The sequence below is a fragment of the Pipistrellus hanaki genome (assembly GCF_964339955.1).
Source record: "Pipistrellus hanaki genome assembly, chromosome: 14".
NCBI classification, from domain to species: Eukaryota; Metazoa; Chordata; class Mammalia; order Chiroptera; family Vespertilionidae; genus Pipistrellus; species Pipistrellus hanaki.
Genome location: NC_140516.1, coordinates 14,547,869 through 14,574,650, shown reverse-complemented (window position 1 = coordinate 14,574,650; position 26,782 = coordinate 14,547,869). Strand labels below are relative to the sequence as shown.

General features: G+C 47.8%; 3 protein-coding genes across 7 annotated transcripts in view; all 3 read left to right on the top strand.

Annotated features, from left to right (window-relative positions):
* NUDT13 (nudix hydrolase 13) overlaps positions 1-8,436 on the top strand; it is a 438,779-nt gene extending 430,343 nt beyond the window's left edge. The window contains exon 10 of the mRNA XM_084904983.1: positions 7,664-8,436. The gene's annotated coding sequence lies outside the window, so the exon portion shown is untranslated. The remainder of the gene's footprint in view (positions 1-7,663) is intronic.
* On the top strand, positions 105-20,191 carry SEC24C (SEC24 homolog C, COPII coat complex component). Of its 5 annotated transcripts, XM_084904924.1 has the most exons (24): positions 105-223; positions 1,954-2,153; positions 4,538-4,673; positions 8,355-8,530; positions 8,701-9,072; positions 9,361-9,497; positions 10,570-10,638; positions 11,823-11,934; positions 12,171-12,298; positions 13,860-13,998; positions 14,206-14,321; positions 14,487-14,611; positions 14,754-14,945; positions 15,158-15,251; positions 15,465-15,581; positions 15,937-16,107; positions 16,826-16,922; positions 17,022-17,167; positions 17,386-17,524; positions 17,664-17,782; positions 17,881-18,060; positions 18,282-18,473; positions 18,700-18,789; positions 18,935-20,191. In XM_084904924.1, exons 2-24 carry the CDS (start codon positions 1,982-1,984, stop codon positions 19,073-19,075), a joined length of 3,360 nt encoding a protein of 1,119 aa, XP_084761050.1. In that variant the 5' UTR covers positions 105-223; positions 1,954-1,981; the 3' UTR covers positions 19,076-20,191. The 5 variants fall into 5 exon arrangements, with proteins under 5 accessions (XP_084761050.1, XP_084761051.1, XP_084761047.1 ...); XM_084904925.1 differs by lacking the exon at positions 10,570-10,638; XM_084904921.1 differs by having other exon boundaries at positions 16,826-17,167.
* An 88-nt stretch (positions 20,192-20,279) lies between these two features.
* FUT11 (fucosyltransferase 11) lies at positions 20,280-24,040 on the top strand. Its single transcript, XM_084904956.1, has 3 exons — positions 20,280-21,082; positions 21,201-21,826; positions 23,724-24,040. The coding sequence occupies exons 1-3, from the start codon at positions 20,375-20,377 to the stop codon at positions 23,869-23,871; spliced, it is 1,482 nt and encodes a 493-aa protein (XP_084761082.1). The 5' UTR covers positions 20,280-20,374; the 3' UTR covers positions 23,872-24,040.
* Positions 24,041-26,782: the final 2,742 nt, after the last annotated feature.

Genomic DNA, 26,782 nt, shown 5'->3' with positions numbered 1-26,782 from the left:
CGGAGCCTCCCAAGAGGCGGCTCCGATGGGAAACGAAAGTGACGCATGCGCGGCATCCGGGTTCCTGGGCGCCTGCCCGATGCAGACGTGGCAGAAGGAGGGGAAGGGCCCCGGAGCGTGTGGGCGGAACTTCCGGGGCCGACAAGACAGCCCCCTCGGAACCGGAAGTGGAGCCTGGGAGCCTTGACGTTAGGAACGAAGTCGAACCTGGATCTGGAGCCGGGTGAGGAGTGGCATCGGGAGGTTGGTGGGTAGGAAAGAAGCGGAGAGGCCGGGGCGCCCCTGGCCAGATCGGGGTTCAGCCTGAAGAGGAAGGGAGGAGCCCAGCAGCGGGGCCGGGTGAGAGACCCTCACCTCGCGCACCCGCAATCCAGGATCAGTCTTAGACCCGACCCTCCCTTCTCTCCTCCCGGCCCACATTCCGGCTCCCGTTTCCTGCCCCGAGCCTATCGAAGGGAGCAGGACGCTCGATCTCCATGCTTAGTGGACCAGCCTCTCTCACCGTGGCCAGAGAAGCTGCCCTGGCTCCTCCGGGCTGGATCCCGGCGCCCTCAGCCTCCGCAGCCCGACTGCTTCCCGAGTTCTAGGAAGCTTGTCCCGCCCCCTGGGTTGTCACCCTTTGACTGTCCACCCAGAATGGCGTGGAAACTTGAGCCTGCTCCAAACTCTTGGGCGTGTTGGAGGGATTTATTTCCTGGAGAAGAAGCTCCTGTCCTCCCACCCCAGCCCCACACCGACTTTAGGAAGATGAGGAGGGAAACACTTGTCAAGCTTAGTGTCGTGACCTGTGTAAGGTTTAGGATTTGGAAGAACAACGCCAGAGATGGCTCTGCGTGTAAAGCCAGGAGTATCGCCGCTTGTCTGTAGTCAAGACGACCCTTCCTAGGAAAGGGAAGAGGCCCCTTGTCCCACTGCAGCCGCTGTGTGCTCTCCTGCTTCTGGGGCCCCTTCTGTCTATGGGATAGTTGGAATAGTAAGGCTGTTCGGAGTAGATGTGATCGGATTGTCCTGTTCTTGGAAGGACCCAGTTAAAGGGCCGCTAATTCATTCCTCCGTTGCTGGGCATGATTGTAATAATTTTGGTGGTGGCCTAGAATCATGACAGACAAATGAAAACAGCAGAAACAGGAGAGCTGGAGTGCATTGGGATTTGGATATTCATAGTTCCTCTGCTTGGTGGATAAGGTGAATGATCTTTTTTCCCCCCCATAAAATTTTACTTTGCTGCTTATTCTTAAACTGTTCCCTTAGTTGTGAGAAGTTTTTTGTGCCTGGCCCACACTCTGATGGAGTTTTCAGGTGTTCTTTACATTTATTCTAATGCTTCAGTTATAAGGTACATACACTTTTTTGGGGGGGAAGATTGGAGATGGAGTAGCATGTAGATTATTGTAGTTTAGTCAAAGAATGTAATTTCTCTAATCAGTCACTTTGAAATTTGCCTTTTGATGGGGAGGAGATTTCCCTGATCTGCTAGACTTGTAGCCTGGGTGATTAAAAATGACTAGCACACTGGACTGTATTCAGTGCTTGTTGAATGAATGGATGCTAGAGTGAATGAATGGAAAGTGGGAACACTGTTTCATTTACCGGTAATATCACAGTAGTTCATCAGTGGCAGGACTCCTTGTGTCTAGACACTAGGAATCATACCACTGGGGAGCGGAGGTTGCTGCTCCATTCCAGGGGGCCCGTCTGTGGTTGAAACTTACACCCTCTTGGCAGTGACAAAGCATGGGATTCAGAGTAACAAAACCCTTACTTTGGGGAATAAACTGGCTACTGGTTGGGGCAGAAAATTACAAAGATCCTGTGGAGTATGGGAATGATTAGGCTGATCACTGCCTGATAAGGTCGGTCCTTTTTTTGTGTGTCTGCTTCCCACCCTGTATAGTTGCTCTCTTTTTAGAGGGTTGATTATGACTAATTTCTCTCTTCTCTCTTATCTAACAGGTGAGACCAAGTTGGGGATGCTCTCATAATGAATGTCAACCAGTCAGCTCCACCTGTGCCGCCATATGGGCAGCCCCAGCCTGTCTACCCAGGGTATCATCAACCCAGCTTCGGTGGGCAACCAGGATCCACAGCCCCTCCCAACACGTATGGCGCCTACAATGGGCCAGTCCCGGGCTACCAGCAAACACCTCCTCCAGGTATGTTACCAAGGTTGGGTTGTATTGCCCTACCAAAACTGTCTAGCCAGTTGGGGTGACTGGAATTGAGGAACATGAATCTGGCTCTTGGCTGCTAAGAGCCCCTCCCTGGGTAGTCTGCTCTTCCCTGTTTTTACAGAACATAACTCTGTCTGCCTTAAGACATCTAAGAGAGCATATCTGCATATCTTCTATGTTCAATGGCAGTTCATTTCCTGTGGGTGTCACCCTGTGCAGCCTCACCTGGCTGCATTGTTTACAGATGGAGGGAAGGGTTGTGGTTACAGCTCCTTCAGAGCCTATGACCACTGTCGACTATTTCCTATTGACCTAAAGTCTCCCTGGAATTACTTGTTCCATATACCATGCTATGCTAAATACTTTATACTTTGCTTATTATATATATATATATTTCTCACCCAAGGACATGCTTAGGGAGAGAGGAGAGAAAAAAAGGAAGGGAAAGAGGGAGGGAGGGCGGAAGGGAGGAACATTTATTGGTTGCCTTATGTACTTGCCTCAACTGGGGATCAAGCCCACAACCCAGGTTATGTGCCCTGACTGGGAACTGAATTGGCAATGTTTTGGTACACAAGCTGATGCTCAACCAACTGAGCCACCCCACTTGGCATTCTTCATGTATATTGATAATGCCTCTTATTGGATGGACTGTCCTACCAATAAATGATTTTGGGATATGGGGAGCTGGTTTGTGAATGAAAAGTGGTGTTTGTGTGCCTGAGTTTTGGCATCTCTCATATCTTTCTACTGATATTTTTTTTTTTTTTTTTTTTTTTTTGCTTGAGTTTCCTCTGACTTTTAGAGGCTCAGTAATATAAGGACAATAAGAGAAGACTTTCTCTGATGCTACCTTAAAATCAGTGCTTGGATTTGGATGATGATTCTTCTTCTTCTTCTTCTTCTTCTTCTTCTTCTTCTTTAAAGAAGAATAGCTAAATACTCTACAGATTATCCTTAAGGACTTTTAGAAGACGTTGAGCAATATATCTTTGGTTGAACTAGTTGAGGACTTTGGGTATGTCAAATGCTTTATGCTTTTTAAGAAAGTAAATCCTGTGAAGGAGGCATAGGTGAGATTTGGGAAAAGAAATATTGTCATTTAAATTATAACTTTGAAAAAAAAATTATGAAATGATGAGATTAGGTCTCAGGTTTCTGGAAGAAGCTCACTCTGGGTTGGAACTTTGGCTGGACAGAGTCCACCTCAGTCTGTCAAGTCCTGGCTTATCAAGATGGAGTTTGGCATTGCCTCAAGAGGAAGCTTTATTATTGAGAGGAAAACGTATCTGGTTCTGTGATGGCTAGTGAGCAGGTTCAGATTAATCATGTTGTGTAATGTCTAATCTCTGCTGAAGGTAGAGCAGAAGAAAAACAAATGTTTGAACAGGGGTCAGCATCATTTTCAAAATGATGCACCACGTAACTAGTTGTTTCTCCCTGCATTTCAGGTGGGAAGGACGGTTGGGGACAGTATGCAGGAAGGATGGTTGGGGACAGTATGCAGGAAGGACGGTTGGGGACAGTATGCAGGGAGGACGGTTGGGGACAGTATGCAGGAAGGACGGTGGGGGACAGTATGCAGGAAGGACGGTGGGGGACAGTATGCAGGAAGGACGGTGGGGGACAGTATGCAGGAAGGACGGTTGGGGATAGTAGAAGTAGCTTTGATGGCAGCTCTGATGAGCAGAAAGGATGGAGTCCAGCTTTTGTGAAGACATAGGTGGCACCACTAATGGGAGGACAAGCCAACTGTCCTGACTCAACTATTGGGTGGAAACAAAGACTCCAACCTGTGGGGACACTTTTCTGAGCCATGTGCTGTTGGGAGAGTGAACACTTAGAAGAGGATGAAGAGAATACGGTTGGGATAAGTAGACTTTATGGAAAGGAGGTTGGCAGAATGTCTTCCCCAAGAGGTGCCTTTCCTTACAACTTAGTTCAGTGTATTACTTGCTCATGTTCTGTGCCACCTTTCTCATCTATGTTCGAAGTTTCTAGTCTCTGAAGTGTCATCTTTTTCCTTAAAATAATTAGCCTTTTTTCTAGGGTGAGAACGTTTGTCTGTCCTGGATTGATTGCATGACAGTAAGTATATGGTGATCATAGAAGGGCCCTGCATTCCTGTAGCTCTGGCTACAGCTTCACTTGAGTATGGGTGTAGGAGAGTGGAAGCTCTCTGATTGGGCGTCAGTGTTCAGAATCTGCTGTAGTTCGATTTGCATAGTGATGGTGTCCTTTTAATTAGAAAGCCGTGGTCTTGGGCCAGTGAAGGTCTGTGCTTATTGATCCTTGCTTTGCATTTCTTGCTCGGGAGAGAGGAGGAATTATTTCCCAATCACTTAGTTCCTGTCCTTTACCCTCAGGTGTGTCAAGAGCCCCACCTTCTTCAGGGGTGCCTCCAGCCTCGACAGCACAGGCCCCTTGTGGCCAGGGAGGATACGGCCAGTTTGGCCAAGGAGATGTACAGAATGGGCCTAGCTCCACTGTTCAAATGCAAAGGTATGTACTCAGGTCAACCTAAATTGGTGTGATGATGAAACTGGAAGGATTAGGAATGTCTGAGGGCCCATTTCCTTTTCATTGTCTTTTATTTATTTATTTGTATGTTGATTTATTTACTTTTTCACCTTTTTTATTTTTAAATTGAATTTTTTGGGGTCATGTTGTTAATAAAATTATATAGATTTCAGATGTACAATTCTGTAATGCATCATCTGTATATTGAATTGTGTGTTTTACCGCAGGTGAAGTCTCCTTCCATCACCATTTATCCCCCTTATGCCCTCTTCTGCCCTCTTCTGCCTACCACCACTCCCCTTTCCCTCTGATAATCACCATACTGTTGTCTGAGTTTATGAGGTTTGAGGTTTGAGGTTTGTTTTTGTTTTATTTTTATTTTTTGTATAACCCCTCTCTCTGTCTTTCTTTTAGATAGCTTCTTCTCTTTCTTCCACCTTTTTGTATTTTGTTTTTCTTTTTCCAGGTTACAGGTGCTGCTGCTGTCCACTCTGTGGATTGTTGACCTATCTTAGTACCTATGCTCTTTTACACATTCTTTCTCTTTCTTTTTCTTTTTTTTTTTTTTAAAATATATTTTATTGATTTTGTACAGAAGGAAGGGAGAGAGATAGAGTCAGAAACATCGATGAGAGAAAGTCATCAATCAGCTGCCTCTTGCACACCCCCTACTGGGGATATGCCCGCAACCAAGGTACATGCCCCTGACCGGAATCGAACCCGGGACCCTTCAGTCCCCAAGCCGACGCTCTATCCATTGAGCCAAACCGGTCCCGGCTACACATTCTTTCTCTTTCTTTGAACCTGAGTTTTTTTCCTGACTAGGCATATATCTCCATATAAGAACAGGAAGAAGGGACCTCAGGATTATTTTTCTCCTCTGACTTCCCTCTTTCCTCTAGATCAGGTACTTAGTAGGACTTATTGGCTAAGTTCGGGTGTGACCAGTTACAAAAGAAATGATACTCAAAGCAAAACCATATGTGTCATTCTTTGAAAACTTTCATTATTCATTAAGGCCAATATATTGTTATTATAATCATTAAAACAAAAGGAAATCACATGAGTGATGAAGACTTTGGTGGAGCAGGATCTGTTTAGCTGTGGGTAGAGTGTGTAGTAATGGAAGAGTTACCTTCTGACATTTTTATTGGGTGTCCAGAATGTACATCTTTCACATTGAATGCAAGCCTGGAGAAAGATCCTGCGAAGCTCTCCCCAACCCTGTGTGTTGGAATATTCCGGAAGCAGTATAGGGAATTCATTCATTCATTCATTCATCCACTCAAACAAATATTTAATATTATTATGTGTCAGGCATTATTCTAGAAGTTGGAGATAAAGCAGTAAACAGAACAGAACAAGTCTCTGCCCTCATGGAGCTTACAATCTAGTGGAATACACAGAAGATAACAGGTAGATAAATATAAATAAGAAATAAAACAGAGTAAGGATATAGAGAATGACTGGTGAGGAGGTAGGAAGCTGTTTAAAATACATTGGTGAAGGAAAAGCCTCTCTGAAGAGATATTTGAAACCTTAGTGAAATGATAACAGGAGCTCTCCAAAGGTCTGGGAGAATGTGGGAAGAGCAAGAGGCCCAAAGAGGCTAGCATAGTGGAGAGTGGAGGGGATAAAGTAGAAACATAGGCAGGAACCGTTATTATACTCTGTTTTGTAAGCCATATGAAGACTTTTAAATTTGATTTTAGTTGCTGTGAGAAGCCATTGGAGAGTTTTAAGTTTTACTGTAAGGATTACATTAAAGCACTTAAAAAGGCTTTACAAATTGTAAAGCTGTATACAGATACATATACAGATGGTGGTTTATTATTACTAGGGCATGTGACAGAATAACATTGAGTAGTTGATAGTATTATGCATAATAATGGAAGAGGACTGTAGAACATAATTATTCTGAATAGGATTTATGAGCATCTGCCATGGGGCTAACAGTATGCTATGGAAGATAAAACTGCAAAGCCCCCAAAAAAGAGCTTAAGGAGGTAAGGCTCACTAGCATAACACTTAGATGATACTACTTGAATAAATGAATGAAAAGTGTTAAACTATATGATCAATAGAAGCTAACTAAATATAATAAAGTACCAGTTATTTAGTAGAGACAAAATAAACAAGAAGGATAAATCAGAATTTCAATACACTAAACTGTTGCGAAGAATTTGATTCACTGTTGAAATCCCAGAAAGGGCTTGTTGTGTATAATAATCTATGTTGTAGATTTCTGTAGCAATAACACCATAAAACACCAGTGCAAGTTGCTAGTTGGTATGCACTGATAATGGAATAATTTTGTATTTATATTAAAACATTTTAAAATTGATTTTAGAAAGAGAAGAAGGGAGAGAGAGAGAAGCATTGATCAGTTGCCTCCCATAGGCATCCTGACTGGGGAATCAAACCCGCAGCCTGAGGATGTGCCTTGACCAGGAATTGAACCCTCAACCCTTTGGTGTACAGGATAACGCTCCAACCAACCGAGCAACACTGGCCAGGGCCTGTATTTATATTTTAACATGCTACCTGATACCATGGGACTGCCTAACATAGCTACCCAAGTAATGAAGCTTTCCTAATAAATAGATCCAGCTAGAACCCCTGATTTATGTCCTGTTTCTCTAATTCTTTTCTGGTGGAGTTTGCACATCGGTATGATTAGTATAGATTACCAAATCAGCTGACCTGCTTTTCTGATCTTGTATATTTTTCTAACATCCTTCCCAAGATAAAGTAATAAATACTTTGCTTTAAAAGTTAAACAGTCAAACTTCATTTGTTTGATCCTACATTTATTTTATTTTTATTTTATTATTATTATTTTTTTAATATATTTTATTGATTTTTCACAGAGAGGAAGAGAGAGGGATAGAGAGTTAGAAACATCGATGAGAGAGAATCATCGATCAGCTGCCTCTTGCACACCCCTCACAGGGGATGTGCCCGCAACCAAGGCACGTGCCCTTGCCCAGAATCGAACCCAGGACCTTTCAGTCCGCAGGCCGACGCTCTATCCACTGAGCCAAACCGGTCCCGGCTATTTTATTTTAAAAAAATATATATTTTTATTGATTTCAGAGAGGAAGGGAGTAAGAGAGAGATAGAAACATCAATGATGAGAGAAAATCATCGATAGGTTGCCTTCTGCACACTCCACACTGGAGATCGAGCCTACAACCTTGGCATGTGCCCTGACCAGGAATTGAATTGAGGCCTCCTTGTGTATAGGATGATGCTCAACCACCGAGCCATGCCGGCGGGGCTGATCCCACATTTATTAAATATCTGTGTGTTAACACTTCTGTCCACTTTCCTTTTCAGCTCCTCAGGGCTTCTGGTTACAAAGGATTAAGGCAGAGGAGGTGATAATCTAAGGAGCAGAGTAAATAATACTTGACCTGAGGGTGCTTGGCGTATGTTTGTGGAGTGAACCTCATGGAAAACAAGATTTGTCATGAATAATAAAGTGTAAATCATCAGGAATGTAATTTATCTGCAAATATACGAAAGTATGAAGCCATAAGAGCCCAGGATGAGATTAAGATGCTGTAAAACAATATAGCTTCCTACATGATATGATGTTCCTGCCAACTGTGAAGGGTGTCCCAGCCCACCAGTCCTGAACTGCCTGCTTTCTCCTCACAGGCTCCCTGGGTCTCAGCCGTTTGGGTCAGCCCCAGTGGCCCCTGTGGTCAGCCAGCCAGCTGTGCTTCAGCCCTATGGCCCTCCCCCGACAAGTGCACAGGTGACTGCTCAGATGGCTGGAATGCAGATCAGTGGTTCTGTGACCCCAGCCCCGCCCCCTTCAGGGTTGGGCTATGGTGAGTAGCTGTGACAACAGGAATGTTACTGTTCTCCCTTTTTTTAGAAGCATCAGGCTGTGTCTCTGAGCTATAGCAGCTGGGACAGGCATTCCTGCCCCTCTTATGTGACTTACTGAACAAGATGGCAGGATGATGGGGGTTCTGATTCTACCTCTTCTACTTCTCAGGCCCACCAACATCACTGGCGTCGGCCTCAGGAAGTTTCCCTAACTCTGGTCTGTACGGCTCCTGTCCTCAAGGCCAGGCTCCTCCCCCTAGCCAGGCCCAGGGTCATTCTGGGGCTCAGCCTCCACAGAGATCTGCCCCTCAGCAGGCCTCCAGCTTCACACCCCAAGCTTCGGGGGGTCCTCGGATGCCTTCAATGACTGGTCCACTCATGCCTGGACAGAGTTTTGGGGGACCCCCACTGAATCAGCCCAACCATGTGTCCTCACCTCCTCCTCAAGCTCTGCACCCTGGCACCCAGATGGCTGGGCCCCCAGGACCGCCACCCCCTATGCACTCCTCCCAGCAGCAAGGCTATCAGCTGCAACAAAATGGTGAGTTTTCCCATGCATGCCTGGCTAGGAGCCAGAGGTTTCAGCTCTTCAGGTGTTTTTTGTTTGCTTGCTTGCCTTTAGTTTTGCTTGCTAAGCGGTAAACTAGATGGATAGCTTCAGGCTATTATTTCTAGGATGTAGGGGTTGTAAGACATTCTTTATTCTCATAGTTCAGATAGTATGGTCTTTCTGAATGGTCATTATTCTGCCTCATAATTCTCTATGTTTAGGAATCTAGTAATTTACCTGAGGAGTTTTAGTTCATCAACCTGTGTCCTTGTCTCTCAGGTTCCTATGGACCAACCCGGGGCCCTCAGCCCAATTATGGAAGTCCCTATCCAGGAGCACCCGCTTTTGGCAGCCAGCCTGGGCCTCCTCAGCCACTGCCTCCTAAGCGCCTGGATCCCGATGCCATCCCGAGCCCTGTAAGTAGATACTTACGTGGTTCTGGGGAAGGAGTTTGTGATGAGATATTTGCCAGTATTTTCTGATTATTTGCTTGTTCATTCATCTTGTAGGTGTAGAAACTAGATGTAATGTTTGACTCTTTGAACTGCAACTTGGAGCCCCGGAAGTCTTTTGTGATACTTTTCCTCCTGGGCAGGAAAGGAAGGGAAGACCAGAGTGATCTGGCTGGAGTGCTGTGTTCTGTCAGTTATTGGACACCGCATGGTCACCGCTGCCCCTTCTGTGGGGTAGTGGCTGTGTCCAGGTCTTGTCCCCGTAGATCTGTAGGAGCCAGTGGGAATTATAAGAAGGAGAGCCTCAGTTTTCTCCCTGCTCCTACCCGGACAGCTTTAGGAGGACGCCTCTAGTACTTCTGTTTGCTAGGCTCCTGTGTGGATGGAGAAAGGGATCTATGCTTACAAGGGCAGTTTGGGGAAGCTGCTTCTCCAGAAAGAAGGTGAATCTCACCCTTAGAATCCACAAGCCTCCCTTTCCTACTCAGAATAGAGGCTGGGCACCACTTTATAGTGCTTTCCGCAACATTCGCTATGTCAGTGACCTCATCATGCTTAGCCATTGTCATATTCCATTCTGTTCTCTTCCTTTGGGGAACTACCAGGGTGAGGGACCTTGTCGGCTAGGGGGACCTGGAAGGACTAAGCAGCCTTTCCTTCCATTCCCCCCGTTAGTGAGAAGGGGCGTCTGGTGCATGCGGAGGGAGAAGAGTTCTTCGCTGGAAGGCTTGGAGGGGATATCCCTCTCCTTCCTTACGATTTATCCCATTCAGCCTCTCTTTAAACCCCTGCTTGCCTCTTGTATGTCTTTGTCCTTATTTTTCTACATCATAGTCTAAGCCATTAAAGCCTCTGTGTTAGAACAGAAAGACTTGGGGATTTCTGACCTAGAGAGAGCCTGATTTCAGAAGTATGAGCAGGGCTCCAGCTGTTCATAGCTAACTCCTCAGGGCTGAGAGAAGTAACATCTGCTTCTTGTTCTTTTGTCTCCCTCCCTGTATTACCCTGCTGCCTTTATTATTAAAACACTAAAAAGCAACTCCATGAGCTGCCTCCTCAGCAGAAAACCAGGCACAGGATAGACCCCGATGCCATTCCTAGTCCAGTAAGTGCAGGGGGTGTGTGTGTGTGTGTGCGCGTGTCATCCATGTGTTAGTGCCACCCATGCATGCCTGTGACTCCTTTTCACCTCACCCACCATGTCCATCTCTCTCCATCCTTTTCCCTTAGTCCTTCTAGACCTCACTTTTATGAACTAGAAGGATGTGCATGCCTCAAGTCACATGTGATGAAGAAGTAGCAAGCTGTTAGCAGTGCCTTGAGGACGGGGCGGTAGAGCTCAGGCTCTGAGGGCGGGGGCAGGTGGCATGTTAAGCTTTGGTGTTCTGCCGGTTCCTCCGGGAGCCTGCATGTGGCATTTGGTGGAACTGGACAGAGATGAGCGGTAAATCCTTCCCTTTTGGGTTTGAATTGTCTGTAGCCTGTTGTGGGTTAACATTTGTGGCTATAAGTTTGGGATACTGGCATTTCTTAAGGGGAAGGAACTACTGTTTTGGGAAAGTGTGAGCCACCTCTCATCTGCTATGGGCTTTGATTCTTATTCTCCCTTTACTTTTTCTGGTTTTACCAATCACATCCTGAAGATCATCAGCCTGCACAAAGATCTGATTGCAGCTTTGCAAAAAAAAAATGTTTTTTTTCCTTTGCCAAAATATGGGAGACTGAGGATTGGGCTCTAAGGAATGGGTACTTGCCCTCTTCTCCCATATTTGTACCTCAGTGCTCGCCTGAACACGGGCAGCATCTGCTTCCTCACCTTACCTGATCATTTCTGGCTGTTTAATCCTCTCCTCACCCTGTCCCTTCTATTTTCATTGAATGTAGAGTCACTCCAGGTAGATTCATTTTTACATGGTTACTATTGTCTGTTTTCCTGTTCTTACTCAAAACGTGTTTTGGAGGGTGGGGGAGGGAAGTGAAATCTGATCATGTTTGAAGGTTTCTGATAAGAGCTGGAGCAGTCCTGGAGTTAGGGGAATAAAAGGGTGATTATTACTGATAGAGAGTCTGGACAATTAATAAAGAAACCCATTCTTGGCACTGCCTGTCCAGCATTTTGTAGAGCAGAATGGCATTACAGCATCTTATATGGTCTCCAGAACAGAACAGGCCTGGCGTTCCTTGGCCAGTGGTTTCTGTGCTACAGCTTCAGCCTTTCTTTCTCCTGGCTCTCTGGAGCCTGGTGTTCCCTTTTCTCGTGTCCCCTCACTCATTTCCCTTTTCCTACAGATTCAGGTCATTGAGGATGACAGGAACAACCGGGGCTCAGAGCCATTTGTTACTGGCGTACGAGGCCAGGTGCCACCCTTAGTTACCACCAACTTCCTAGTGAAAGACCAAGGTGAGAAAGGCATTATTCCTCCCTGTGGAGACCTTTCCTCCAAGATTATCAGCTTACAGATGGGGCTTTTGTCGGTCTCTAATCAAAGACCAGCCCCTCATCGGTCTGTAGGGGGGGGGGGGGAAGCCATCCTCAGCTCTAGCATTTGTGGGGGTGATGGGGGGGGGGATCAGCAAGGGAGAGCTGGTTAATTGGGGGGACTCGGTGATCTGACTCAGGTGTTCTGCTTCCTTCAGGAAATGCAAGTCCCCGATACATTCGATGCACATCCTATAATATCCCCTGCACATCTGACATGGCTAAGCAGGCTCAGGTGCCCCTGGCAGCTGTCATCAAGCCGCTGGCAAGGCTGCCCCCAGAAGAGGTAAGTCAGGGTACGATGGAAGGGAGGAAGGGAGGAAGAACAAGACTTCTTCCGAGATACGATTCTGGAAATCACAAGGGAAGAAGTCTTGGTTGGGTGGGAGGGGAGAGTATCTTCAATAGCTTTCTATCTCAGGGCTCATGCCTTAAGACAGGGGTCTTCAAACTACGGCCCGCGGGCCACATGCGGCCCGCAGAGGAGTCTGATCCGGCCCGCCAGGTTTTTTGGGCAGTGAACGCAGCCGAGGTGTTACAGTAGGAATTAGTAGTTCATATAGTCCGGCCCTCCAGCTCTCTGAGGGACCGTGATCTGGCCCCCACTTTAAAAAGTTTGAGGATCCCTGCCTTAAGAGGATGGTATGGATGACAGAAAAGCCCAAGAAATCACTTAATGGGAACAGGGTCCAAGGGGAAACAAACAGTATGAAAAGAGACAGGGCCAACTTGTAGGGGAAGAGATAGCTGGATTGAGGAGACAGCTGGATACAGGAGCCTCTGGTCATTTCCACATGATTAGAAGTGAATCATTCTATTTTTTCTTATATGCCATACTATGATCCCACGTAGGTTAGGGATATTAGGACAGCATGTAAGAAGAAAAGGTAAATTGGAATCCAGTAGTCCTTCTTTACTGGCTTGGGCCCTACTCTGTCACCCTAGCACTTGAAATCAGCATGAAAAGAGGAAGGGCTTGGCCACTGCTCTGCCAGGCCTCGGTAGGACACCCTCCTGTCCATGCCTAGCTTATCAGCCTTAGGGTGGATTTCTGTATAGCTGAAGCTCCAGGCTCACTTTACATCCTGCTTCTCTGCCTTGCTGTGTTTTCTCTTTTTCTCTTCCTGGGTCTCCATGGGGATGCTTGGACATGCTTGCTGGTTTTTTATCTGTAGGGTGACATCTTCCTGGGGCATCCATAGGTGTTATATAAATGCAGGGATGGAGAGGACATAAGTGTCATAGATACTTGGTTGGGGAAGGAAGCAGGAATCAAGATTTCAAGGGCAAGAGTGAAGGGGACTGAAGATAGGGCCAGAAATGGGAATATAGGTAATTTTGGCTTTCTCCTTTTATGCATCTAGCAGACTCTGGCTTAGCAGGGTCAGTTTTACCATCCCTCCCACCCCCCCCTTTTTTTTTTTTAAATATATTTTATTGATTTTTTACAGAGAGGAAGGGAGAGGAGAGAGCTAGAGAGCTAGAAACATCGATGGAAGAGAGACATCGACCAGCTGCCTCTTGCACACCCCACACCAGGGATGTGCCTGCAACCAATGTACATGCCCTTGACCGACGCTCTATCCACTGAGCCAAACCGGTTTTGGCTTTTTTTTTTTTTTTTTTTTTTTCAAGAAGTGACATTCTGGAGATGGGGAAGGAACTATGGAATTTAGACTCTTAGGGATATTTATGTGACCAGTACCCTCATCATTTGTCTTCATTCCCCTTCACTGGACTCCCTCCCCAGGCAAAATGTCTGAGCCATGGCTTCTCCCTCCAGGTTGTTCTTTCTCAACCGACCGAAGCTTCCCTGTGTGTCTGAGCCCTTCCTCTTTGCTCCTTAGGCTTCACCGTATGTCGTTGACCACGGGGAATCTGGCCCTCTGCGCTGCAATCGCTGCAAAGCATACATGTGCCCTTTCATGCAGTTCGTGGAGGGAGGGAGACGCTTCCAGTGCTGCTTTTGCAGCTGTATCAATGACGGTATGTCCACTGTGGCTGGGACTGGGGGAGATCTGGATTGCATCTTCAGTGTTTTCTTTCTAGTTAGATAGATGAGGGTCATTATATAGGAACCAGGGAAGTAGGACACATATGAGGATGTAGGGCAGTAGAGTGAGCTCAGTCAGGGCCAGACTTACTAAAATTGAGAGTGGACCTTTGCATAACCCTCTGCCATACTCCTCACAGTTCCCCCCCAGTATTTTCAACATCTGGATCACACCGGCAAACGTGTGGATGCTTATGATCGTCCTGAGCTTTCCCTGGGCTCCTATGAATTCTTGGCCACTGTAGATTACTGCAAGGTGAGAGGAGATGCCGTGGGGAGGGACAGTGGGTAGAGGACAATGAGACAGCTAAGAATTGCTGTGATCATTTCCCTTACCCCTTCTTTGTCCCCTTGACTTCTCTCTAATCAACTAGCCTGCTTACCAATGCCCCCCTGCCCCCAACATTTCTTTCCTTTGCAGAACAATAAGTTCCCCAGCCCTCCTGCCTTCATCTTCATGATTGATGTCTCCTACAATGCCATCAGGAGTGGTCTTGTTAGGCTCCTCTGTGAGGAGCTTAAGTCACTGTTAGACTTTCTACCTAGGTGAGAGTTAGGGAGCGGAGGTGCTTCCTTTGCATAATGATGGGGGGGAGGGGGACTGGGTTGGTAGCCGGTGGAGCCTGGTGTCATGAAGCTCGGTGGTGGAGAAGGTGACAGGTCTGGGTAACCCTATCACTTTCTACAGGGAGGGAGGAGCGGAAGAGTCAGCAATCCGAGTTGGCTTCGTCACCTATAATAAGGTGCTCCACTTCTATAACGTGAAGAGCTCCTTGGCCCAGCCACAGATGATGGTTGTATCTGACGTGGCTGACATGTTTGTGCCGCTGCTGGATGGCTTCCTGGTCAATGTCAACGAGTCTCGGGCAGTCATCATCAGGTAAGAGCCAGATTGTGGGTGTAAAGTGGGCGATGGGGTGGGTACAACTATAGAAAGCCCGAGACTTGAGCAAAGGGGTCAGCAGAAGGACAGGAGCTGTGCGTTAGGAGTTTCCAGAGATTGGGGGCTCTTCCCAGATGACTCTTCAGGGAATTGGGGACTTTGGAATCTGGATATCAATGTTGAATGCTTCCCATTACCTATCTCTTCAGCTTATTGGATCAGATTCCAGAAATGTTTGCAGACACAAGAGAGACAGAGACAGTATTCGCCCCAGTCATCCAGGCTGGGATGGAGGCACTGAAGGTAAGGCTAGCGTCCCTAGCAACCTCCTCTGCTTGTTTTCCTCTGGCCAGTGTACCCCCTGGGATACAACTCCTGTTTCTTCTGTGATTGATGCCTCTCCAGTGATTCAGCCTGCCTGACACAGCTGGCACTGAAGAAAGGACAGGGAGGGGATGAATGAATAATAGATGAATGAAGGAAAGAATGAACAAGTAGTCTTCTCTTCTTTCCTAGGCTGCCGAATGTGCAGGGAAGCTGTTTATATTCCACACCTCCCTGCCCATTGCCGAGGCCCCAGGGAAACTGAAGAACAGAGATGACAGGAAGTTGATCAACACAGACAAAGAGAAGGTGTGGGATTGGGAATGGGGGAGAACCTCCGTTATAGAGGAGGGTAGTGACTCTTCCCAATGCAATGCGATACAGTATTCTTACTTTTCTTAAGGGGAACTGGGATTGGATACTCTGCTCTTTCACAAGTGACATCTGTGACTGCCAGCCTTCCTCACTGCTCCCATCTTTCTATCCCATCTCATCCCAAAGCCCTGGGTAGATTTTTTATTATTTTTTTTTTTTTTAAAGAGAACATTCCTCTACCATTACAAACTCTTCTATGAATAGGCTGAAGTTTACATTTGAATATTCCATATTATATATACGAGATATTTGGAGCTGGGGTATTTGAACGTTTTCTGTTCCTCCCCAGACGCTGTTCCAGCCTCAGACAGGCACTTACCAGGCCCTGGCCAAAGAGTGTGTGGCCCAAGGTTGCTGTGTAGACCTCTTCCTCTTCCCTAACCAGTATGTCGATGTGGCGACGCTCTCTGTGGTACCCCAGCTCACTGGTGGCTCTGTCTACAAATACGCTTGCTTTCAGGTACAGCATGGGACTCTGGGAGGCACGTGGAACAGGACTGGGAGTGTCTGCCTACATGTCTTTAGCTACTGACTCATTAATATGAATAGTGTTAGAGGGGAAGACCACATAGTGTGAAGAAGAGAGCCATGAGCCCTGGCTGGTTTGGCTCAGTGAATAATGTCAGCCTCTGGACTGAAGGGTCCCAGGTTTGATTCCAGGCAAGGGCGCATGCCCAGATTGCGGGCTCAATCCCCAGTAGGGGCCATGCAGGAGACAGCCAATCAATGATTCTCTGTCATCATTGATGTTTCTGTCTCTCTCCCTCTCCCTTCCTCTCTGAAATAATAAAAATATATTTAAAAGAGAGAGAGAGAGAGAGAGAGAGAGCCATAAGTGTAGTGCTTCGTAGTGTGGGGCTTAGAATCAGTCCTGGTTTGATATTCTGGCCCTACCACTTACTATGACCTTGGGGAAATTACTTGTCTCTTTCTTCATATGTAAAGTAGGATTTTAATACTTATTAATTAGGATTTGTCATCAGGATTAAGTAATTATGTATAAAGCTTTTGATGTGGTCCCTGGCATATAACGTGCTTAAAAGGTATCTTCACCGCCACCACATGATCCTCTTCTCTGTTGCTGTCAGTATGAGTCAGCAGCTTGCAGAGTGGAGGGGATGCAGGGAGATGGTTTGCAGGATGTTGTGTGATGTGGCTTTGGGCCTGTGGGGCTGCAGGTGGAGAATGATCAGGAGCGGTTCCTGAGTGATCTGCGTCGGGATGTAGAAAAGGTCGTTGGCTTTGATGCTGTGATGCGAGTCCGGACGAGCACTGGTCAGTCCTGGTTGAGAAGAGCAGGTGGAGGGCGGGGCGGGAGGGAGGCAAGTGGCACCTGTCATACCTTTAGCCCGGACCTTGTCCATGTGGCCTCAGGTATCCGTGCTGTGGATTTCTTCGGGGCTTTCTACATGAGCAATACGACAGATGTGGAGCTGGCTGGCCTGGATGGGGAAAAGACGGTGACTGTGGAGTTCAAGCATGACGATCGGCTCAATGAAGAGAGCGGAGCCCTCCTGCAGGTGGCAGGCAGCAGGCGGGAGGCAGGGGCTGGAGAGGAAGCCTCGGTGTCCTTCACTGGATAGAGAAAGGCTGCAGGGAAGAGGGTGCGGGGTGGGCAGAGAACACTGGAGGCTGGGGAAGGGACGGCTCATGTCTTAGTTTAATAACAGCAAAGGGGCAGTTTCTCAGAGGGATGGTGTGGGAAGGGTGTAAGCTCCCTTTCTCTCTCTTCCCCTAGTGTGCCCTGCTCTACACCAGCTGTGGAGGGCAGCGACGGCTCCGCATACACAACCTGGCCCTCAACTGCTGCACCCAGCTAGCTGATCTGTATCGAAACTGCGAGACCGACACGCTCATTAACTACATGGCCAAGTTTGGTGAGGATAGAGGCAGGCCAGGATGGGATTTGGGCTGAAAAAGGTGACGGTTAACGATTCAGCAGTCCCAGGTAGATGTGGTGGTAAGACCCGTGATGGAGTGGCTGAGTAGTGACTGCTATTTCTCTTTCCCATCCAGCATACCGGGGGGTCCTAAACAACCCTGTGAAGACCGTTCGTGACACTCTTATCACCCAGTGTGCTCAGATCCTGGCCTGTTACAGAAAGAACTGTGCCAGCCCCTCCTCTGCAGGACAGGTGGGCAAGCATGTTGGCGGAGGAGATGTTGGGACAAATGTTTGCCTTTGGGAGGGATTTCTCATGATTATTGACTTCATCTTGATAACCCCCTTCAGCTGATCCTCCCTGAGTGCATGAAGCTGCTCCCAGTTTACCTGAACTGTGTGCTGAAGAGTGACGTCCTGCAGCCTGGAGCAGAAGTCACTACTGATGACCGTGCCTATGTCCGACAGCTGGTTACCTGCATGGACGTGGCTGAGACCAATGTGTTCTTCTATCCTCGGCTCCTTCCTTTGGTGCGACTGAGGGCTGGACAGTGAGACATTGCACTGAGAAAGGGGCATCCTAGAAGGAGTGACATTAATAATTTATTTTTACCTATGTTGTCCGCTTTAATTTTCACAGAATTACCGAGGGACTTAGCTTTCTGAAATTTTTGTGTGTTGCGGGGGGGAGGGGGGAGCAGTACATGTGTCTCATGTTCTCAGTAACATTTCTCCCCTTTCCTTCTGTCTAGACAAAGTCTCCCATTGAGAGTACCAGTGAGCCACCAGCGATCCGAGCCTCCGAGGAGCGTCTGAGCAATGGGGACATATATCTGCTGGAGAACGGGCTCCACCTGTTCCTCTGGGTGGGCGCAGGCGTCCAGCAGGGCGTTGTCCAGAGCCTCTTCAACGTCTCCTCCTTCAGCCAGATCGCCAGCGGCTTGGTAAGGGCAGGGCACCAAGGAGAACGCGGTGTGGAAATGTACTCTGCGGTAGGAACCAGTACAGGTTTTGTGCTAGTCCCCTCAAATAGCAGGGAACACTTGGAGGGCCGGGAGGGCGCTGTCCTTTCAGGCTTCCTTGTTTCAGATGATGCATAAGCCTGTGCTGCCCCCTATTGACTGGACTCAGAGTTCCTTATCATAAGGATGAATGAATTTTGTGTTCCAGGGTATTCTGCCCGTTCTGGATAATCCGCTGTCCAAGAAGGTGCGAGGCCTCATCGATAGCTTAAGGGCACAGAGATCGCGGTACATGAAGGTAACACTGATCTGAACCTTGGGTTTTTTTACTGGTCAAGTTCTCACCCTGAAGCAGGGTAGAGAGTGAGTGACTAGATAATGGGATTTCAGGGCATGTTTGATTCCCTTTGGCTCTGCCTCACGACGCTGTGTTCTGGCCATAGCTCATCGTGGTGAAGCAGGAGGACAAGCTGGAGATGCTGTTCAAGCACTTCCTGGTGGAAGACAAGAGCCTGAGCGGCGGAGCATCCTATGTGGACTTTCTCTGTCATATGCACAAGGAGATTCGGCAGCTACTGAGCTAGAGCAAGTGGGTAAAGGGCATACGGTCCCAGGCCAGCTTCCAGAAAGTACCCCAGGGTAGCAGGGAAATCAGGACAGTTCCATATCTTAAAAGTCATGTAAGCTGATCTCAGTATCTGTGGGGGGAGGGAGAGGTATAAGGAGACACCTTCTTTCTGGGCTCAAGTGTCCTCCCACTCTGTCATGTCCTGCTGATAGAAGGTGCCCCTATCCCTTCACTTTGCCCTTCTTTTCCTGCTAATCCGGTTGTAATGAATGTAGTTTCTCAGTTCACTGTATATGATTCAGTTGGGGGATTTGGAGGTACCCGGACCCTGGTGATATCATGCCCCTTTGGACCAACCTCCAAGAAAAGAGAGCAGGCAGGAAGGAGTGGGGATCCCAGGGTTACTATGTGGGGGGGAGGGAGGGACCCACTAATTCAGCTCAGTGCCATCAACAACTTCCTATATTAGGGATAAACATACAGATGCACAAGAGCTAGGGTTTAAACCTTAGGTGGTGGAGAGAAAAGTGGTTGATCCTTCATGGGCCTGGAAGTCAGCAGCCAAGTCAAAATTACTGAGGATGGTTGATTAGCTTTCTCTGCTGCCATGCTTTTGTTCTCCTGCAATGACTGGTGATCACTCCGTCATAGTGATCATAGAGGCACGCTGTCAGAGGTGAATGAGCCTGGGAACTGAGTTGCAAAGTATATAAAGACCTGGGGGAGGTGCCAGCCTACTTTCCAGCTGGAGAGACCCCAGTACTGGATGGTTCTGTAGGAAGCCTGGTCATCAACTTGCAATACCTCACAGAGCCAGCCCACATCCCACTCTGCGCTCCCGCTGGAAACACTGCTTCTCCAGGCTGGGGATTGTTGGGGAGAGAGGCAGAGGTGGCCAGAGCTCTGTACTCTCCTCCCGGGACACCACTCGGGCTCTGATATCGATAAAGTGGCTGACAGTTATCTTCCAACCCGAACTGGCTGGAGCAGGACAAGGGCTAGGCTTGATGCTGGCCAGGCTTCCCTACCCCCAGCCTGGGATGCCCCTGCTCTGGACTTCTCATTTCTCTTCATTGGTTTATTTTTCAATGCATCTTTAATTTGTAAAGAAATAAAGTAAATTAAGATGTAACCAGCAGCCTCGGTTTTACTTGCCCTCCAGTCCTTCCTACTAGACGTGTTAGCTCCCGGGAAGTGGACGGCTGGGAGGAGCTGCGCATGCGCCACAGGCCCACCGCGCAGGGCCCAGTTCCCGGGACAACTCGGCGCGGGGCGGGGTGCGGCGCCGTCCGGGGGGCTGGCTGCCGGGGTGGACATGGCGGCCGGCCGCACCCGGGCTGTGCTAGCCGCCCTGGGTGTGCTGGCTGTCTGTGCGGCCAGCGGCTCCGGGCCCGGGACGGAAGGGGAGCCCGGAGACGAGGCGGAGTGGGCGGAGCCGTGGGACGGCGCGGTCTACCGGACGCCCTCGGCGCTGGGCGCGGTGGGGGTGGCGCGCAGCCTGGAGCCCCCGCGGCCGGGGAGGAAAGACGCGGCGGACCTGCCGGTGCTGCTGTGGTGGAGCCCGGGGCTGTTCCCCCACTTCCCGGGGGACTCGGAGCGCATCGAGTGCGCGCGCGGCGCGTGCGTGGCGTCCCGGGACCGGCGGGCGCGCGGCCACTCGCGCACGCGCGCGCTGCTCTTCTACGGCACCGACTTCCGCGCGTCCGAGGCGCCGCTGCCCCGCCTGGCGCACCAGAGCTGGGCGCTGCTGCACGAGGAGTCGCCGCTCAACAACTTCCTGCTGAGCCACGGGCCGGGCATCCGCCTCTTTAACCTCACCGCCACCTTCAGCCGCCACTCGGACTACCCGCTGCCGCTGCAGTGGCTGCCGGGCGCCGCCTACCTGCGCCGCGCCGCGCCCCCGCTCCGGGAGCGCGCCGAGTGGCGGCGCCGCGGCTACGCGCCGCTGCTCTACCTGCAGTCCCACTGCGACGTGCCCGCCGACCGCGACCGCTACGTGCGCGAACTCATGCGCCACATCCCGGTGGGTGCGAGCGCGTGCGGGCTGGGGAGGGGGGCGCCGTCGGAGGCCGGGAGTGACCCCCGCCCTGGCGGCCCGGCCGCGCCCGCGCCCGCCTGACCTGTTACTCTGCCCCGCGCAGGTGGACTCGTACGGGAAGTGCCTGCAGAACCGGGAGCTGCCCACGCCGCGGCTACAGGACACGGCCACCGCCACCACCGAGGACCCGGAGCTCTTGGCCTTCTTGTCCCGCTACAAGTTCCACCTGGCCCTCGAAAACGCCATCTGTGACGACTACATGACCGAAAAACTGTGGCGCCCCATGCACCTGGGCGCCGTGCCCGTGTACCGCGGCTCCCCCTCCGTGAGGGACTGGATGCCCAACAACCACTCCATCATCCTCATTGATGACTTCGAGTCGCCCCAGAAGCTGGCGGAGTTCATTGACTTTCTGGACAGGAACGACGAGGAGTATATGAAATATCTGGCCTACAAACAACCCGGGGGCATCACCAACCAGTTCCTCCTGGATAGCCTGAAGCACCGGGAGTGGGGGGTGAATGACCCTTCGTTGCCCAACTACCTCAACGGCTTCGAGTGTTTCGTCTGTGACCATGAGCTGGCCAGGCTGGAGGCCGAGAAAGCCCACGCAGCCTCCCCCGCTGACACCCCTGTCCCTGAGCCTCGCATTGCCCAGCCCTCACACATGGACTGCCCAGTGCCAACTCCTGGCTTTGGCAGCGTGGAGGAGATTCCTGGGAGTGACAGGTAAGGGAGCTGGGGTCCCCTGCAGCCATTAAATCAAATTATTTACTTGCTTACTGTGGACAGTGAATTAGCTGAGGGGCTGTTGTAGAAAGGAGTTAGGAGAGGGGACTCTGCATTGGTCCAGGGTCTAGCTGGGGATATAAGACAAACTGGAAAAGCTCAGTAAAGACGTAAACGATAATTCAAGGCAACAACATGTGAAAATCGGCTTATGTGCACACCCTTTGCCATAGTAACTCAAACAGGGTTTCAACCAGAGCAGAGCGCTTGTTCAGAGAAGTGACGAGGGAGAGACAAAGTTGGGCAGATAAAGTGGGGCCAGGATACACGTAGCCTGAGTACCAGGCTCGGAAATTGGACTGTCCTGAAAATCAATTCAGCTATTTATGGAGCACCTTTTGTGTACGTAAATGGTGTGGGTGGGGGTGAGGAGTACAAAGAAGAGTATTTTGAGAGAAGTTAATAGCCCGGGTTCACACGTGTTAACCTGGTGTAATTAACAACACCTCCTTTCACTCTTAAAAAAAAAAAAAATCCTTGATTTTTTTACAGAGAGGAAGGGAGAGGGATAGAGAGTTAGAAATATTGATGAGAGAGAAACATCGATCAGCTGCCTCCCGCACACTCCTCACTGGGGATGTGCCTGCAACCAAGGTACATGCCCCTGACCGGAATCGAACCTGGGACCCCTGAGTCCGCAGGCTGATGCTCCATCCACTGAGCCAAACCAGCCAAGGCATCCTTTCACTCTTAAAAGTATCCTGATTTGGATGATTCACCCTAGACAGAATTTTATATTCACACTAGACAGAATAGAGGGAATTCTTTTTTTCTTTTTTTAGAGGGAATTCTTTTAAAAAAAGATAATTGATAATTTTAATTATCAATTAAAAAAAGATAATTGTCAGTGGTGGGCAGTGTCGATTGGAAGGGAAGTAAGGAGGCTGCTGCGGCAGACGGCAGAAATATCAGCATTGGGTACCAAGGTCAGCATGGGAGGTGGAGTGGGAAAACACTGAATCCTCTTGCAGCAAACCTGGCCTATTGGGAAAGAGGCAGTGAAAGATTATTAAACTTGAGAAAGAGAGGTTGCTAGATTGGCCTGCAGAGACCCCCTTTGACAGTGGATGGCAGCAGAGGGTTGTTTACACTGGCATGTGCTACTGGCACAGTTTGGTCATGGAAATGAAGTCCTCTATTAAGTAATTTGTATCTAGTTTATGCTGAACATGATATGATTTACTAGAGAAAAAGTGGAAAACACTTAATAAATTCAGGATATCTCTTTTTTTAAATATATTTTATTGATTTTTCACAGAGAGGAAAGGAGAGGGATAGAGAGTCAGAAACATCAATGAGAGAGAAATATCCATCAGCTGCCTCCTGCACACCCCCCACTGGGGATGTGCCCACAACCAAGGTACATGCCCTTGACTGTAATCGAACCTGGGACCTTTCAGTCCGCAGGCTGACGCTCTATTCACTGAGCCAAACCGGTTTTGGCAAATTCAGGATATCTCTTAATCATGGTCCTGAATGCTGCTGCACCTTCATTTTGATTATTGAAATAAAGGTGCAACTTGAAAGGTTATCATCTAAATAAATAACAACTGCTTTCCTAGCCTGGCCCCTGCCTTGCCTGCCTTTTTGAACTCCCTCCGCATTTGGGAACCAGGAGCAGGACAGTGAGGAAGTTTGGCCGTGGATTGGGCTGTGTGTGACATAGTCATATTGTGGCTTCCCGCCTGCCACCTGAACTAGTCTGGATTGCCTTCACGTTCCTTCCCTTGGAAGAAGAGCCCTGTGCTCCACAGACACCACTTTCTCTGCCTGAGGTTTTGTTGACTCCATCGCTGTGCTGAGGTTCCCTAATCCAACCCTTGTTTCGATGTTTCAGCTGGAAGGAGATGTGGCTGCAAGACTACTGGCAAGGTCTGGACCAGGGGGAAGCTCTCACTGCCATGATCCACCACAATGAGACACAGCAGGGGAAGTTTTGGGATTACCTACACGAGATCTTCCTGAAAAGGAACCAAAATCTCTAATTACCCTGCGAGAGCTGGTAACTTGGCCGAGCTAAGGAGATGGAAGTCCTTCTCCCACAGGACATGCTGCACAAACTCTTAACGAACATTGTCTTACCCCGAATTTAAGGGATTCCATTTGTATCGACTGATGTTTTATCCTAATGATTTGTAGCCAGGGTCTCAGACTGTGGTAACAGGGCCTCTCCTCGAGGAGAGATGAAGGCATCCAGGCCTTAGTTTAGTGGAAGACAGAAGCCTGAAACACCCATTTTATTCAAGGTGCAGAGCCAACAGAATTTTTAAAGAACTGCTTATTTCTCTAGCCATTTCATCCTCTCAGTTATGATTGGGACAACACTTAGTACTTAGCTACAAATGAGGTAAGATTTCTCATGCGCTAGTTTTCAAACCTCTTATTGCTTAGTACCTTTTCTAATCTCTTTTCCAGATATTCTGCTTTATGAGCTGTTGTGTTGGCGGTGAAGTGAAACTCCTGGCAGTGTATTCTAGTTCTCTGGAGTTGTATTTTTTTTTTTAATATCATTTACCTTGGTTTTCATGTTAGTCTTTTTATTTAAAATTTGTTTCCTTTTCCTAGTTTTCCACAATTTCTGATGAAGATACAGCAGCCTTGCCACCATTCCCACATTCATTCTTCTCTGTATTAAATTGGTTATAGATTTGACAGTTTTAATTTATATAATTCTATATATGCAAACCGACCTGTTGCTATGGTGTGCACTGACCACCAGGAGGCAGACACTCAACACATGAGCTGCCCTCTGGGTAGTCAGTGCGCTCCCACAGGGGGAGCACCACTCAGCCACAAACTGGGCTGATGGCAGCACTAGCGCTAAGGATGTTGGACTGTGGCTTAGGCCTAGAGGTGAGTGGGACATCCCCTGAGTGCTCGCAGACTGTGAAAGGGCGCAGGCCAGGCTGAGGCGACCCCTACCCCCCTCAGTGCACAAATGTCATGCACCAGGCCTCTAGTATATATATAAAATTTAGAAATGTTAAAATAGGCCTTTGTAAATCAAAGTGAAGAGTTTTATATGTATGTTCTTTTCTGTCTAATGAAGTTTTCCCTCTTTTATTTTTATATATTACCAAAGTCCCATTTCCCCCAGTCATGGAAATTATGAAAAAAAACAGCCCAGCAGTATAGCTCATATTCTGTAGTACTTTTCATTTTAAGTAGGATGAATATTCTAGCTTCATTCATTCTCTTACTTATATTCTTTTATACAACTTTATAGTATTTTTGAGACCACATTTTGATGGTGCCCACCCAAGGCCAAGGAGATGAGAGGTGAGGCAAGAGATTTAAGCCACCACAAGTGGCTGGCTAAATAAAAAGCTGTTAGTCAAGCTCAAGCTGATTTGGCTCAGTGGATAGAGCATCAGCCCACAGACCGAAGGGTCTCAGGTTCGATTCCAGCAGGCTTGATCCCTGGCCCTGGTCAGCATGTGCAGGAGGCAACCAATCAGTGTTTCTCTCTCACATCGATGTTTCTCTCTGACTCTGTCTCTCCCCCTCCCTCCTACTCTCTCTAAAAATCAGTGGGAAAATATCCTTGGGAGAGGATTAACAAAACAGCAACAAAAAAGCTGTTAGTCCAATTTGGGGATGTAGCCAAACCTTCTATTGCTGTGACTAATATATAGCTTAATGAGCAGAGAGGTCATTAGCTTTTTCTAGAGCAGAGAAACGGGGAAGAATATCTTGGCCCTTAGAGCTACCCTGGTTGTAAAGTTGTATTAATGAATCATCACCAGAAAAGTTCCACAGTTTATCAATATATCTGGTGGTAAATTAGTGTGAATGTATGTATAAATTTTTTACTAACAGAGTTAATAATACAAATATATGTAGATGCCTCAACAACGAGGGCCCCACGCTTACTATTGTAACATCTTAGCATGGGAAGTTTGATTAACCTATTTAGTCTTTTGCAGAAAAGGAAAAGAGGTAAGGGAGATCTTCTATCTGCCCTGTCTGGGTAGCTCATTTGGTTAGAGCATCATACCAATACATCAAGGTGTTATGGGTTCAATCCCCGGTCAGGACACATATAAGAATTAATCAGTGAATGCATAAGTTAATGGAACAACAAATCAATGTTTCTCTCTCTCCCTCTCCCTTTCTCTCTAAAATCAGTAAATTAAAAAAGAAAAATTTTTAATACTTTGGCTAAAATTTGATACAGTAAGAATTCACAACTGAAGTCAAATTCAGGACTGATTTCTAAGCTTGCAATTTGTTCAAATACAAATGCTGATTTATAGGGGCAGGCTGGAGGGGGTAATAAAAACAAAAAATAAAAACAACTCTGAGACAAAAAAAAAGTGGAATAATCTCTTATCAATAGATATGTTTTTTAAAAAAGTTTAATCATCTAGAATTATCCAGTATATTTTATTATATGTGGCCAATAAAAAATATCTTTTGATACCCAGCATAACTGATGACATTAAAGAAATTACTGTATATATTATTGTTTTTCTACAATGGGCCACTATTCAGAAAAGTGATCGAGGGTTTTTCCCTAGACAACTGTATAAGAAACCTATAACATACTTACATATTTATTGTTCATATCCAAGTTCCATAGAATTGGCGTCACCCAATTAGATGTCTCTTTTTTTAAAAATAAATCATTGGCTTTCATGTTTACGTGAATTCTCAGTGCACACATATTAAAATTTTTATTTTCCTGCTGTTAAATAATTGAATAATCATTGTTTTTTCCCTAATCTCTCCCCCTAGTTTAGAAGTTGAGTGCTATAAAATGACTATGTAACCTTATCTTTCTGCAGCCCATAATTGAATCAGTGGCTTTTTGCTAGGCTCATGGTCAGACAGTATTGAGAGCCTTGTTCAGTAAAAGCAATGCACACTGTGGCATGGCTCCAAGGACCGTATCAG

Excerpts from the sequence above, each read along its gene's own strand:
- FUT11 (XM_084904956.1), top strand. The coding sequence starts at position 20,375 with ATGGCGGCCGGCCGCACCCGGGCTGTGCTAGCCGCCCTGGGTGTGCTG. Across the intron at positions 21,083-21,200 it reads AACTCATGCGCCACATCCCG|GTGGACTCGTACGGGAAGTG; the intron begins GTGGGTGCGAGC and ends TGCCCCGCGCAG. Across the intron at positions 21,827-23,723 it reads GAGATTCCTGGGAGTGACAG|CTGGAAGGAGATGTGGCTGC; the intron begins GTAAGGGAGCTG and ends TCGATGTTTCAG.
- SEC24C (XM_084904921.1), top strand. The coding sequence starts at position 1,982 with ATGAATGTCAACCAGTCAGCTCCACCTGTGCCGCCATATGGGCAGCCC. Across the intron at positions 14,322-14,486 it reads CCACTGTAGATTACTGCAAG|AACAATAAGTTCCCCAGCCC; the intron begins GTGAGAGGAGAT and ends TTTCCTTTGCAG. Across the intron at positions 15,582-15,936 it reads TCAACACAGACAAAGAGAAG|ACGCTGTTCCAGCCTCAGAC; the intron begins GTGTGGGATTGG and ends GTTCCTCCCCAG.